This window comes from Lepidochelys kempii, chromosome 7 (genome assembly GCF_965140265.1).
Source record: "Lepidochelys kempii isolate rLepKem1 chromosome 7, rLepKem1.hap2, whole genome shotgun sequence".
In the NCBI taxonomy this organism is placed as follows: domain Eukaryota; kingdom Metazoa; phylum Chordata; order Testudines; family Cheloniidae; genus Lepidochelys; species Lepidochelys kempii.
Window position 1 is genome coordinate 36,096,488 of NC_133262.1, and position 14,243 is coordinate 36,110,730.

Below are 14,243 nucleotides of genomic sequence, written 5' to 3' on the forward strand. Positions count from 1 at the left end.
ATTTTCCCCTTTGCTCGCAACAAATGACAGAAAAAAGCTGTACACGGAAAGTGTATTTGAACCTGACTGTCATATTGTCATAGGCCATTAAAATATAGTCTGCTTGTGTTTAGTGCTCATCACCCACACTAGAGTCAGGGCCCTGCAGGCTGACTCCCTCTTTCTGCAGGATAGGTACAGCACAGGCAGTCTATTCAAGCCTTCCACACGTTATCTCAACCTTGTGTGGGAGGAACCACTGCCAGAGAGAGAGAACAGATTAGTCTCCAGGCCTGTTCAGTTCTTGATATCTCTCCTAAGATTGCCAGCAAGAGCATCATTTTGTAACAACAGTTTTTGTGATCTAGACACTTTTCTGCTAGCACATGGAATGATGCTATCACTTAACTCACACAGGCCATGTCAGAGGCCTTTTAGGCAGTGCTGACAGACTGGATTTCAATGGGAAACCTAGTGAAGAAAGGCTTTGTATCTAATTACCAGTTCCCTGAGCCATCCAATTCACAATTTTTACCTTATGAAAACAAAACAAATTTTAAAATCACTCAGGTTTCTTCTACTTAAATACTGAAGGTTGCGGCTTCTTGTCAGATGCAGAGAGAGAGAATATTTTAGGATACTTGGGACAGATTTTTAAGTGAGTACCAATTTTGGCTCAAAAACCCAATTTTCAGCTTTAATGGGAATGTTGTCATTTGAAAATTTGTTCTTCTGTATTTAAACAGAGAAAACAGAAATGCTTGTGAAGTTTGTTTTGTCTTGATAAAGGTCAAGTCTGACCCAAACCATCATTTTTCTGCAGTGTTTGTTTACAGAAGTTTCAAGCTTGAAATATGTTTTTTTTTAATTGGGCTTTTGTTTTTCATGCAATGGACATGGAGTAGTATGGAACCTCTGCTAACACTTCTGTATAGAGCTCTTTTGGAACTATTTTGATTTATTATTTTTGTGAATTATGGATGCTTTCATGATTTTTTTAAACTGAAGAGCTTAATAAATGTGTCTGCGTTCCTTAGTGATGTAAAGGAGCTAGTAGTCAACCAACAGCTTGACTGATTCGCTGTTATAATGTAATTGACTTTTTAAAGTAATATATTTAGCATTAAGCGTGCTCATGATCACCATTACTGTGATTGACGATTGCACCAAAAATATTTGTTTTTTAGAACCACTTTACAGGTGAAGTTAAACATCATATTTTCTCTTCTGATTAATGAGCCATACTTGATTCAATCACAGTTCCTTTTTGTTAATATTGAACAGTCTTAAGATTCAGCTCTTGTTGAAGTGATATTTTTAGTATATTTTTGTGTGAACTATTGGCCTGTTCAAATCCAGTAATAAATTACATTATCCTCTTGACAACTACTGAAAAATACATTTTAGTGGGGCTTTCAGAGTCTGCCTAACTTATGAGGTACAAGCTGTAGGAAAAAAAGTATAAATGAGCTGAAATCTATGGTTCAATATGACTCACTGACAAAAAAAAATCTTTTTTACTTATCTAAACTACCATTATAAAACTTTCAATTATACATACTCTTTCAGGCTACATGTGAGACAAGACAACTGCATTACTTATTGTAAGACATTTTTATAGTATGTCTGAGATTATAATGAGGGTGGCAGAATGACTTGAAATTTCCTCTCAGGGATGATGTTGAGCCATCCTTTTGTGTTAGCAAAGTTCACTTTTATCTTAAATGCCTGTTTTTTTTCCCCTTAGGAGACTGTTCACCTGTTCAGATTGAAGCCATTAAAGAACTACAGCCAGAATCCAATATCGGCTGCCACCTTCATTTTAACAATGATGCATTTGATTTCCCAGCACATGATATTTTTACAGCAGAACCTGGATTTGATGCAGTTTCGGGTAAGATGGGGAAAGAAGCTGAGATTGTAAATGCAGAGCTACACTGCTACTGCAATTTGTTCTAACATTCCTTGTGCATCTAAAACTCCTGACTCCAGTGGAGGTCTTGAATGCATAAGGAATTAAGGAGTGGGTCCCAAGCATAAATTAGAGTTTTTAATGTTAGTTTGTTACTGATATGTAGTTGTCTGACATTTGTATAATCTCTAAAAGAAAAGGAGTACTTGTGGCACCTTAGAGAAAAACCAATTTATTTGAGCATAAGCTTTCGTGAGCTACAGCTCACTTCATCGGATGCATGCTGTGGAAAGTGTAGAAGATCTTTTTATATACACACAAAGCTTGAAAAAATACCTCCTCCCACCCCACTCTCCTGCTGGTAATAGCTTATCTAAAGTGATCACTCTCCTTACAATGTGTATGATAATCAAGTTGGGCCATTTCCAGCACAAATCCAGGGTTTAACAAGAACGTCTGAGGAGGTGGGGGGGTAGGAAAAAACAAGGGGAAATAGGTTACCTTGCATAATGACTTAGCCACTCCCAGTCTCTATTCAAGCCTAAGTTAATTGTATCAAATTTGCAAATGAATTCCAATTCAACAGTTTCTCGCTGGAGTCTGGATTTGAAGTTTTTTTGTTGTAATATCACAACTTTCATGTCTAATCGCGTGACCAGAGAGATTGAAGTGTTCTCCAACTGGTTTATGAATGTTATAATTCTTGACATCTGATTTGTGTCCATTTATTCTTTTACGTAGAGACTGTCCAGTTTGACCAATGTACATGGCAGAGGGGCATTGCTGGCACATGATGGCATATATCACATTGGTGGATGTGCAGGTGAACGAGCCTCTGATAGTGTGGCTGATGTTATTAGGCCCTATGATGGTGTCTCCTGAATAAATATGTGGGCACAGTTGGCAACGGGCTTTGTTGCAAGGATAGGTTCCTGGGTTAGTGGTTCTGTTGTGTGGTATGTGGTTGCTGGTGAGTATTTGCTTCAGGTTTGGGGGCTGTCTGTAGGCAAGGACTGGCCTGTCTCCCAAGATTTGTGAGAGTGTTGGGTCATCCTTCAGGATAGGTTGTAGATCCTTAATAATCCTTAATATTTTTTTCATTCTTTGTGTGTATATAAAAAGATCTTCTACACTTTCCACAGTATGCATCCGATGTAGCTGTGAGCTCACGAAAGCTTATGCTCAAATAAATTGGTTAGTCTGTAAGGTGCCACAAGTACTCCTTTTCCTTTTGCGAATACAGACTAACACGGCTGTTACTCTGAAACCTGTATAATCTCTGTTACTGTTTGCTCCATACAGCAGTCAAGATCTTAATGTTTTCAAACAAGTCTTGAACCAGTGGGGGTTCATTAATTTCCACATTTCCTCCTATCTGTATAGTGCTGTTTTGAGAAATTTTATATGATACAACCCTGTGTAATTTAATGATGCATTTGGTAGAATTTTTGGGCTGCATCCAGACTTTAATGCTAAGAAATCACTATCTAGATCACTTCCGAAAAGGTTGAAGTACAAATTAAGATCCTGATTCTGCAAACCCATATGAGTAGCTTCACACATATGAGTCTTTCCATTGCACCTTGAAATGGATGGGAAGCGAGTGCCGTCTGTGGAACGGAGGCATAATGTGCTCATGCTGATCCACTTCACAAAACTAGCGGGGTGCCATATTGCCCTTGCTGAATTGTATAAAGGTAGCCCCAGATAGGTTGCTTTGCAGTGGCTCGGTCTGGATGTGGAAAAGGCACAGGTGATCGCGTGAGGAAAGGCTTCAGTTTCTTAGCTAACTGCAGATGACAAGACAAAAACAAAAAGTACAAGCCACCACTGCTACCTGAGAATGCATGAGTACTCAGGTGTCAAGAAATACCCTGACCTTGGGAACCTCTTCAGCAGTGGAAGCGCCTAACCCATCAACAGGTGGAACAGTTACAATTCACATCAATTCCTCTAGCTGCTTCCCCTGCCAGGGACCAATGTCTTTGTCTTCTGTCTAGAGTCAGGCAGATTCATAGAGTTTATGCTCAGATGGGACCATTAAATCACCGAGTCTGACCTGTAGAGCAGAGGCCATTAAATTTCACCCAGATAACCCTGTATTGAGCCCAATAACTTGTGTTGGGCTAAAGCTGATCTTCTCAATCTGTTCACTGTACCTGTCTTGTGTGGGTATTGCAGTATTCTCAATGCCAAGGATTCAAAAATCACAAGAAGAGCTTAAAAATTGTACATTTCTTTTAACCTAATGCATTTGAAGTTCTTCTTCATTTGGTTTGTGAACATTTTAGGGATTCATGTTTTTCCCTGAAACCGTGAGGGCTAGAAACTTTTTCATTTTAATGAAAGCTAAGATTCTCCTCTGATCCCATGACACCAGAAGCTGGGGCTTTAAGACATACCGAAACATTATGAGACTTGCGAAAAAATCATGAGATTTGGCAACACTGGGAGAGCAGGGGGAAAGTGTAGATGAGTCACAATATGATTTTTAAAAAGCACAGATTATGTGGAGAGAGCTTTCTTATAATAGTCCGTTAGACCTGCCGCTCTGCATAATGGAGGTTGCCTTTGTTGCACAGTGCTGCAGAAAGTATGCTACTGGGGGTAAGATGTTGCAGTTTCCTTATACAGAGTGGAAAAAAGGGGCATCTATTTATCCTTGCTTCAGGTCTGTGCTTAAACACATGGTCAGCCAAACCTTCCGAGGTGCGAAAGTGTGGTTACTCCCTCCCCCTCAAATTGTTCTTGAGAAAAGCATCTGTCTTGTGATACAAATGGTGGAGAAAATGGCAAGGAAATTGATGTGAATGAGAAAATCAGCTTGTACTGATAATATCCACTCGGCTCACTTTGGGATTCTTTTTTTATTTATTTTAGCAATCTAATGGGATGATGTTTAAGGGGTTGGAGGGAATCACTGAATATCTGAGCAGTAATGGAGCAGTGTGCAATAAGGCAATATGCAGGATGGGTTTCTAAAGAACAAATCATACCAGACAAAGTTTATGATGATGGTTGTTGGCTAGATGGATGAAGAGAACAGAGTATATGTTGTTATACTTGAATTGGAATAAAGCATTTGATCCAGTGTTCCCAGTAATCATGCACTCAAAATTTGGTTCAAACCAGCTGGGCACATGAACAATTTTACATGAAGGGAGTCTTCTAATTCAGTACCACTGGGAATTATTGGTAGGCCCCATCCTAGGGTCCCATTTGTCCACTGCACCTTCATGCCTTTTTCCGCTCTTGGGACACCCTTTCCATTGTGGTTTGTCAGGGCACCACCTTCTCCTTATTCTGTTCCCCTCTAAAGTCTCCCTTTTCCACAAGAAATGTTCTTGGGTGTGAAGAGAAAAACGATAAAGAAACTCAAGTAAATTAACAAGGGTTGAACTGTTTTCATCTTTATAGGACACTATACCTGTTCCATTACAATGCACAGACTTACTGACAAGCAGCTAAAGCATCTGAGCATGAGCAAAACTGCTCTCATAGTTACGGCTTCAGTCCAGGGCAGCCATTTCTCTGGAGAGCAGATCAGCGCTGAAGTGCCATTCAATCCAGGGTTTTATGCTGATCAGACTGAAATTCTCTTAAGTAACCATTACACAAGCTGTGACTTGAAAATATTTGGAGCCACTGAAATTCTTGACAAACTAGAGGTGAGTATGTCACGGCAAATTCTCATTACATATTTAAGGCTGTATTGAGCCGTTGGGTGCATTTGTGAGCAAGGGGCCAGTGTGTAAACGTCATCAGCCTGGGAGTATTTCCAGGCGGCAATGTGACTCTCTCATCCCTCTGATGATTAATGCCCTCCATGCTTTTCCCTTGCTCCAGGGGAGGAGTCATTTATGGCTGGCTTATTCCTATAGCAAATTTTTTCTCTCTCTCTCTCTCTCTCACACTCACACACACACCCCCTACTTGCTCAGTGGTGCTGGCCAGCTTGTCGTGAGGAGTGGTGCTGGCCTGGTGTTGGGAATGTTTGCCCATCTGTGTGGCCAGGCCCAGGTAGCCCATGCAAGTATGTAAGGAGGGGCTCTTGCTTTCCCGTGTGTGCCATGCAAGTCACAGAGTAGCCCATAGTGTAAATATACATGGCGCGTCACAAAAAATATAACAACACAAGGTCAGGGCATGTATACGATGATAGTCCCAGGAGGCGGCGTGTAAATTAATGAGGTGGCTCAGGAGAAATCAAGTAGCTGAATTGGCAGGATTTTTCAGCAGGGGTAAAACCTTTCTCATCATAAATCGGAACAAATGGGCCTGAGCGAAACACAGGAGGGAGATTTCCTGACCTGAGGTTCACCCACCACCCTCTTCCCCCCGGCAGCTCTGCTAGCATAGAGCCTTCCCAGAGCCATTCTCTCTTTCCCGCAGCCCTGCTCATATATCTTCCCCTAGACACCTATGCAAGGGGGGAGAAGGTGTAGCTGGAATTTAACCCCCTATATATTAGGGCGCAGTTAGTTCCCCTACACCCCATCACAACCAGCTATAACCCGTTGCCCATTGTTATACTTGTGCGGATTGTTAGATCCATTCTTAGTAGCTATTGTGAGAAGCCCAAACAGACCTGGCTTTGCATAAAAATAAAGTATCATGTTTGCTAGTTTAACGTCTATCCAGAGACCATGTGCTGCACTTTCTGTGGACTGACTCAATTCTTTGCCATCTGTAACTGCTATGATTCTCTGGTTTTATGTACTAATACATGCATGACCTTTAAAATTCAAAAATGTCTTCTGACAGTACCTGCTGTGGTGTGAACTGCAGACATTTATAATCTCTACAGAGGGGAAAGATTAAAACACTAGTTTTTGTAATTGTGCACATACAGTTGTGTGTATTTTTTCCAGCTAAGTAAACCATATTTGGGCATATCTAATATTTGATTGTTTTTCCTCTCACCTCAGGGACTAAATGCAGAAAGTCGTCATAAAATTTGAGATCTGATATTAAAATAATAACAACCTGTGTTCATCAACCTTGCTAAGTTTTTTAAAGCATTTTAGTATTTGACTCACTGTATTGACATTACCCGACAGTAGAAAGATTTAATTTGTAGAAGGATAGGAGGATCTTTTAAGTACTGTAGCTGACGTTAACATTCTTGTATCCACCAACTTGAGAAGCCAGGATGGGCAGGGATGGTATCCCTAGCCTCTGTTTGCCAGAAGCTGGGAATAGGCGACAGGGGATGGATCACTTGATGATTACCTGTTCTGTTCATTCCCTCTGGAGCACCTGGCATTGGTCACTGACAGAAGACAGGATACTGGGCTAGATGGACCTTTGGTCTGACCCAGTATGGCTATTCTTATGTTGAGAATCACATTTCTATGTGGAAATATACTGTTACATTTATTGTGTTGTACAAGTATTATTACAAGTAACCCTGGAGGTTATGCAACAGGTAGGGAGCAGGGAGTGAAAACATTTTTCTGTTTTCACTTTGTTACCGAACGGTACAGCTAGTTTTACTAGTTAGTTGATGATCACTCACATGTTTTGTTTCATGCCCTGGCAGGATGATATTACTTTCATATGCTACTGTGTGGGGAGTTCACATCCATGCTCTTCTCCAGGCTTGCAAGAGAGGGTTTACCAAAAGTAGCAGCAGCAATACTGAAACGGCAACAGATAGTTGTGCGAGCAGAGAGGGAGAGTGACTCTGAGGATGTTTGGTGGTATAGCTCTATGGTTACAGCATTTGCTCCTCTTTGAAGCAAATTTTCCTTCCAAGAGAGTGGTAATTCTTATGCATCTCATTGGCATAGAACCAGGAAAAGAGGGTGTGCATAGTGCTTGTTCGGACAGTATGTTTGTCTTGCAGGTGAAATGTGGGTCACCAGTGGTGAAGGCCTTTGAGAAGGAGAAATCGTATGGACTGCCTAGTTATGTAATCTACACTGTTAGTGTATCTGATCCAAGAGTTCCAAGCCAGGAGTCCTTATCAACCATTCTTACCATATCTAGCCCAGTGACTGACCAGTCTATCACTGTACCAGTGACAGTGATCTATGTAGCTGAGAGAAGTGAGCCAATGAGACGTAAGTTTATGTATCTGTGTGTTTCATGTGTCAGAATAAATCTCCAATGTTCATTAGTGTTCAAGGTGATGGTGTAGAACTTAGTGTGGCTTAGATTTGAGCTGGGGTAACAGTCAGCTAAAAAGTTGTCTGATATGTGAGATAAACACTAATATTCTAACAGCAAAGTTTGCATGCAAATGCTCCTTGTGGCTGAAGCTGGACACATTTCCGTTTCTGGGTCAGTCCAATTACTGTCTTTGGAATATACTCTCTAATGGCTGCTTGCCCATTCCAGCTGACATAAGTTCCTTAATGCTATAGTATCCAACAGTACTTCTTGCTTTAATTTTTACATATTCTCAAACGTGGCTTGGCATTTCCAAAACTGATTAGTGGGTTGATGTGGGAACAATGTGTGTGACATTTCAATCTATTTTGAGTTATCACCGACAAGCACATTTTGAACATTATAGTGGAATTTGCCATTGTAATCTAAGTCAGTCATGTTATTTAAACTAATAAAATGTATCATGAACAAATAAATATTCAAAGTGAAATAGAAAAAAACTAGGAAAAGAGCCCAGTTGTCAGTAGAGGGGATTAAAAAGATACAATGCTATTTATAACATCATATGATATCTCTCCTTTTCAATCGGTTCCACAGATGGAGCCAGCTTATTCCAACACTTCCTTGATTCCTATCAAGTAATGTTCTTCACACTGTTTGCACTGCTGGCAGGGACAGCTGTTATGATCATAGGTAAGAGAGTAAAAAGCTTCAATAATATTTTCCTAACTTTTAAACATTGTAACTGTGATTTAAAGGAATAATTTCCACTCTGAAATGTTTTTGATAATGTCTTTCAGCCTACCATGCAGTTTTCTCCCCAAAAGAACAGAACACTTATCCAGCATTTACCCCAAGGACACCTCAACACAGCTATAACAGTAAGCAGCTGTTATAAATAAAATTAACTAACTACCCTAGATATTGCATATGAATTAATGCAAGGAGGTTGCACTAAGAGAAGCCTGTATCCTGAAATAAATTACAAGGCTGGCATCTAAGCACCATACAACTTTTTGTGGTCCTGATTCTGTTTTCTCACACATCTGTTCTACATCTGTCCTCAGTGGAAATACTTGTGATTTACATTTTTGTGATGGAGACTAGAATCAGGATCATTAAATGGTATTTTGCAAGAAATACGTGGGAAAAAATTCCCTGCTAAAAAATTAGTGGGAAAACTAAGGTCCATATCCTGTTCCTATGGAATCCAGTGACAAAAGCCCCCATAGCTCAAGACCTTCTATGTATGTTACTTTGCCTTTTATGTAACATGCACATCAGAAATCCCAATGTTACTTTGGGTACATACTTAGGTTTGATCAGAAACATAAAGAAAAATCAGAATTCTTTGACTGTCAGTAGTTGCACTCCTGATTGAGAGAGAAATTTTTAACACTTTGTCTTAGTCGCGATCTTTGGGAAATTCCACTAAGAGGGTTTCAGGGCAGTTTCCTATGCTGTAATGGAGATTTCAGTCCCTCTATGGTAGAACAGACACACTTTTATTTATAAGTTTGTTTCTTTGTAACATATCCTTGGTGGAATGAAGGTTAGCCAAAAGAGTGCCCTGGGTGAAAGGGTTTAGTAATGCTTCAGGCTCCATTGTTGATCATGGAAGATTCAGGCAAGGTCAAGAATCCCAAAAGCTTTTACCATCATCACTGCCAAGTGTGTCAGGAAAGAAAATAAAATGTGGAAAGTAGTGGCATGTTCCCTTCTTTAAAAAGGAAAACAATGAGCAGAGAGACTATTTAAATTTAATTTGGAAATCAAGCCCAGTATAACTGGGAAATACTCAAAATTCTTCTTATAATTAGTAAAATGAGCTTAGGTTTTCTTTCTTCCTCCTTGGCATTACATTACCCTTTATTAAAGTCTGAGCAAGGGCCTGCAAGGAATCAAAATTAATTACCCGGGATTTCAGTTGTCTTAGTGATCATCTCTACAGTATCTTCTGCAATGTTTCATGTATTAAATTAACCTTGTGAAGTATCCAGCTTACTGCAGAGGGAAACTTCCTCCTCTGCATAGTCCTACGTAGAGCAGAGAAGGAAACTTCTTTGCCTTCAATTAAAGTGAAGGTCCCAGTGTTAAATCCATGGGAACAGAGTGCAGAAGGGCTGGAAGCCTCACTAGCTACAAAAAATTGCTGAAAAAAATGGAAGAATATATCTGGTCTGGGATTAGGGTGACCAGATGTCCCAATTTTATAGGGACAGTCCCAATTTGTGGGTCTTTTTCTTATATAGGCTCCTATTACCCCTTGCCCCCATCCCAATTTTTCACATTTGCTGTCTGGACACCCTATCTGGGATGAAGGAAGTGATTAAGAAAGCCAGGTGCAAGGAAAGCTGGAGGAGCCTTTCATTTGCTTCTCCTTGTCTTCTGCTTTCCCATGCCAATGAAAATCTAAAAAAAGAATTGCCACAAGCATCACTAAACTGCTCCGGGGTCAGAGAACAGAAAGTAACATACAGGGAATAAAATTACCAAACTTCCAAAGAAATTCTTACTCCCACCACGCATCTTCAGACAGCACCTGCAGGACCTCCCATTTTGCCTTGTTCCTTTTTAACCCTTGGCCAGAAAAAGCAATTATTTAAAACCCTGGATTAATGAATTCAGACATGGTAGACCAACTGTTCTGTTGATGCTGTTAGGGCCAGAGCTCCCACTACTGTACATTCAAACTTATCCAAAAATCTAGGCTTCAGGTGCCAATGTGCTCTTTATTCTGTTTGGACAAAACAGAAAGAAGCTAAAACAACTACAGCTGGGTGAAATTTTCGTACCAAAATCTTTTCTTGACATGTGCCTGGTTTGGGGCTTGCAAAGAGTTCACAAGTTTTTGTTCAATTTTACTACATTTTGAAATTATTTTGGGGAAAATAGATCTAGCTGTCAAGAGACTTGGCTTCTAATCATGTCTCTGACACTGACTTGCTGTGTGAACTTGAATGTAACTATGCACCTTAAGTTCCCCTAATAAATAGTGATAGAGATTTACCTACTTCCAATATAGACCTAAATTTGCTTGTGACATGTTAAGGTGAGTCATTGGTTGAGGTAAGAAGAGAATTCACAAACCTCTCACTCCCACTAAGTAGGATTAGTTTTGCAAACCTCACCACATACTCATCCTCTTCTTTTACTTTTTGCAATACTGTTCATATTCTTTTTCTTCCTTGCTATGACTTTTTGTGTGCATTTGAGTTTCCGTGTACCTGCCCATGACAAATGTTCAGTTTCTTGAACTGCCATGGAAAATCAAAACATCAGATGGTCAATAACCACATAAAATTAATTACTGAAAAAAATCACATTAACTTTCACAAAAAAACAGATCAATCAGTTTCACACAGAAGTCACTGAATACCTATTGCAGTGTAGGACCCTGAGTCAGCAATGCATGTAAATACACGAATAATCCAATTTACTTCAGTTGGGACTACTTGCTTATAGTTAAGCACATGCTTGAGTATTTTGCTGAACTGGAGCCTTGCTTCATATTAATGACTTTTGGGGTATTCAGAGTGAGGTAAAACAAACCCAGATTATTAGTTACTGTCATTATTTACTGAAATGAAATATGTGTGGGCCTCAGGGGTTTTATCGATGCACTAATTCATGTTGCTTGTGAGAAGAAATACAGAAGTCCCATCATTCTCATTTGATAAAAATATACCTCACAATATAAAGGTAGAGCTTTATTTTCAGTGAGTTCTTAGACTCCCTTTCCAGTGTTAATCCAATCTAAGAGCAGCTGTTGGTTTTTCACTCCCTCACTCCCCCTCCCCTTCTTTAATATGATTGTTTTCTCTCTTTCTCCACGACTGTAGGCTTTTCTGTTTCATCTGCAACGTCGCTCAGTCCTTTGTCCTCAGATAGAAAAAACAGTCCTCCCTCCAGGCTATGGAGTACTGGTTATGCTTCACATTAAAGAAAGACTACAGGACTCGTCTGCACAAGGACATATACTTGGGTTAAAAGAAAAGTCAATGCTTTTACTTGTAGCAAACTCATTTCACTCTGGAAAATTCTCAGCTAGGCTTAAAAACTTCCAAATGCTCAGTGTAATGCAAGTCATCCTAAAAATGCAGTGTAATATACTGTGCAACACCTGTTTTTTTTAATGCATAATAATGCTCTTCAGTTTTTTAAGGGGATGCTTTCAATCCTGTAAAATCTGTTCCTGTGTCTTTTACGTTATGGTCAGTTGACAAAGATGACTGGACAATTAGCTTTCTTTGTGCTAAGCTAGCTTTCCTGCATGCTTCATGCAATTAGAAGGTACACTTAGAAGAAAGTGGTTAAAGTATTGCGTTTTTTTTTATTTGCTTCTTGTGGACATTAACTTTCTTTTAACATGCCTTTCAAAGAAGGGAAATAGTAAAACAGGTAAGATGTGAGCCAAAAATGTGATGGAGTCTGTATTTCAAAGGACTAAAGTTTTCTTTGGGCTCCAGTATTATCATCATGAGACTCAGGAATGTACTGCACTGATAAGTGTTCTTATATTTTAGCCTTACAATGTGATTTAGCTTCATTATTTGCCAGTTTAAAAATAAGAAATACTGTAATAACTGTGAATAGATTAGTCTGTTTTCTTTTTTTTTTTACAGAAAATTATAACTATGGCTCCCCATAGGTACAATTGCAGTATATATATGGTTACTGTACTCTCCTGCGCTAATGGCCGAGAATGCTAAAAAGCATGTGCCTTTCTAGAGTAACCATAATTTATGAATGAAGATTTCTAGAATTGTTACAAAGGAATATGCAAATCTTTTTGATTGAAGGCAGTTATTTTTCATTTGTTTTTGGCTCTTTATTTGTTAATACAAACATGAAGAACAGTGTATTTTTATTGATTGATTTTAGAAATATAGGTACCTCAGCAGACACTGAGCCTCCATGCATCACCACTGCCCCGGTTACTGCATTGTGAACTAAGTGGCATGTTATGTGATAAAAATGAAATATGAATTTCAGTTAGTTTAACCTGTTTGTCTCTGGTACAATATGGGCACCCTAAAAATGTTGACTTTTACTACTAGCTATTAATGGTGTGTACAAGCAGAGCATAGTATAATTAATATCTTATCTAATAGTAAAAAGAGTGCTTACTGTATAACAGCTACTTGTAATAAGTGTATGCAGCATATTGCAGAGGTAGTAAACTATTTTATTTTTTGTTCTGTTTTTTTAAGTTTTGTTTGGCTAGAACAGGCCCATATGACTCAAACTGCGTTATCGACAGAAAAGTCAGAAGCTACTTTACTAAACCAGGAGGTAGATCACTGCACAAGCTCAGACATGCTGTGCTTTTCAGAAGACTGCCTACAAAGTACACACGAGTGAGATTTTTACACGTTTATTTTAAAACATGAGAAGAGAGTGATTTTCAAGCCATAGCTTTAAAATATTGCTCCTAGGAGGGAAAAATTACCTCAGTTGTGGTATATTAAATCCTCTGATGATGAAATTGAATTATTGGTCATTTTCTTTTATCCCGTGGGCAGTGTTTTGCAGCTATCACCCTCAGCCTCAGGCTTTGTTTACATGTATGTAATACTGTCAGAGTGGCAACTGTGAATAATTTCCTTAGTTGTGAATTGTCAAAAAACCAACAAAAAGTTCGATGAAGGTAGTCACAAGTGATCTGTTATAAAGAACATAATATTGTGTTATTACAGTGTGAGCCAGTAAAACATTCAGCTCTTCTTGTGAGAAATATATCAAATATGCAAGATTATACAGGCAAATATTCGAAAGACATGAATGTATACACAGACAAATTCTGTGGCATGTAGTTTTTTTTACATGGTATTACTGGAAAATGCCACATTGTTCAATAGTATTCCTTTGTGGGGTTTTGTATAATTTAGTTACTAGTGTTGGAGAAATACAGATGTGCCTTACATGCTGGTGTTCCTTAAAATGGAGAGTTTGAATGTAAATATGAGTGTTTATACTTGTTTTATTTAATAAAGCTTTATAAGATTCCTTAACATATTATTCTATTATATTCTATTATATATATTACATTCTATTCTAAGTGGTGTAATTTATGGCGTAGTTTGGAGACAGCAGGATTATGCAGGTGCCACTGAAAGTGTAATTTGCCCTACAGGATTTTACAGGTGGTATGAGAAAAATAATCTATCTTGACTGTCCAAACCAAAAGTGAGTATGTAAATTTACCAATTGAAGGGGTTTAAAAAAAAACCTTTTA

General features: G+C 38.9%; 1 protein-coding gene across 3 annotated transcripts in view; it reads left to right on the plus strand.

Moving 5' to 3' along the window:
• Positions 1 to 14,019, plus strand: part of NUP210 (nucleoporin 210) — a 117,722-nt gene extending 103,703 nt beyond the window's left edge. For all 3 annotated transcript variants that reach the window (XM_073352190.1, XM_073352193.1, XM_073352191.1), the window contains 6 exons: positions 1,727 to 1,873; positions 5,309 to 5,559; positions 7,740 to 7,956; positions 8,603 to 8,698; positions 8,806 to 8,886; positions 11,848 to 14,019. In XM_073352190.1, the coding sequence (XP_073208291.1) occupies positions 1,727 to 1,873; positions 5,309 to 5,559; positions 7,740 to 7,956; positions 8,603 to 8,698; positions 8,806 to 8,886; positions 11,848 to 11,948 (893 nt within the window). In that variant the 3' untranslated portion in view covers positions 11,949 to 14,019. The remainder of the gene's footprint in view (positions 1 to 1,726; positions 1,874 to 5,308; positions 5,560 to 7,739; positions 7,957 to 8,602; positions 8,699 to 8,805; positions 8,887 to 11,847) is intronic.
• The last annotated feature ends 224 nt before the right edge of the window (positions 14,020 to 14,243 follow it).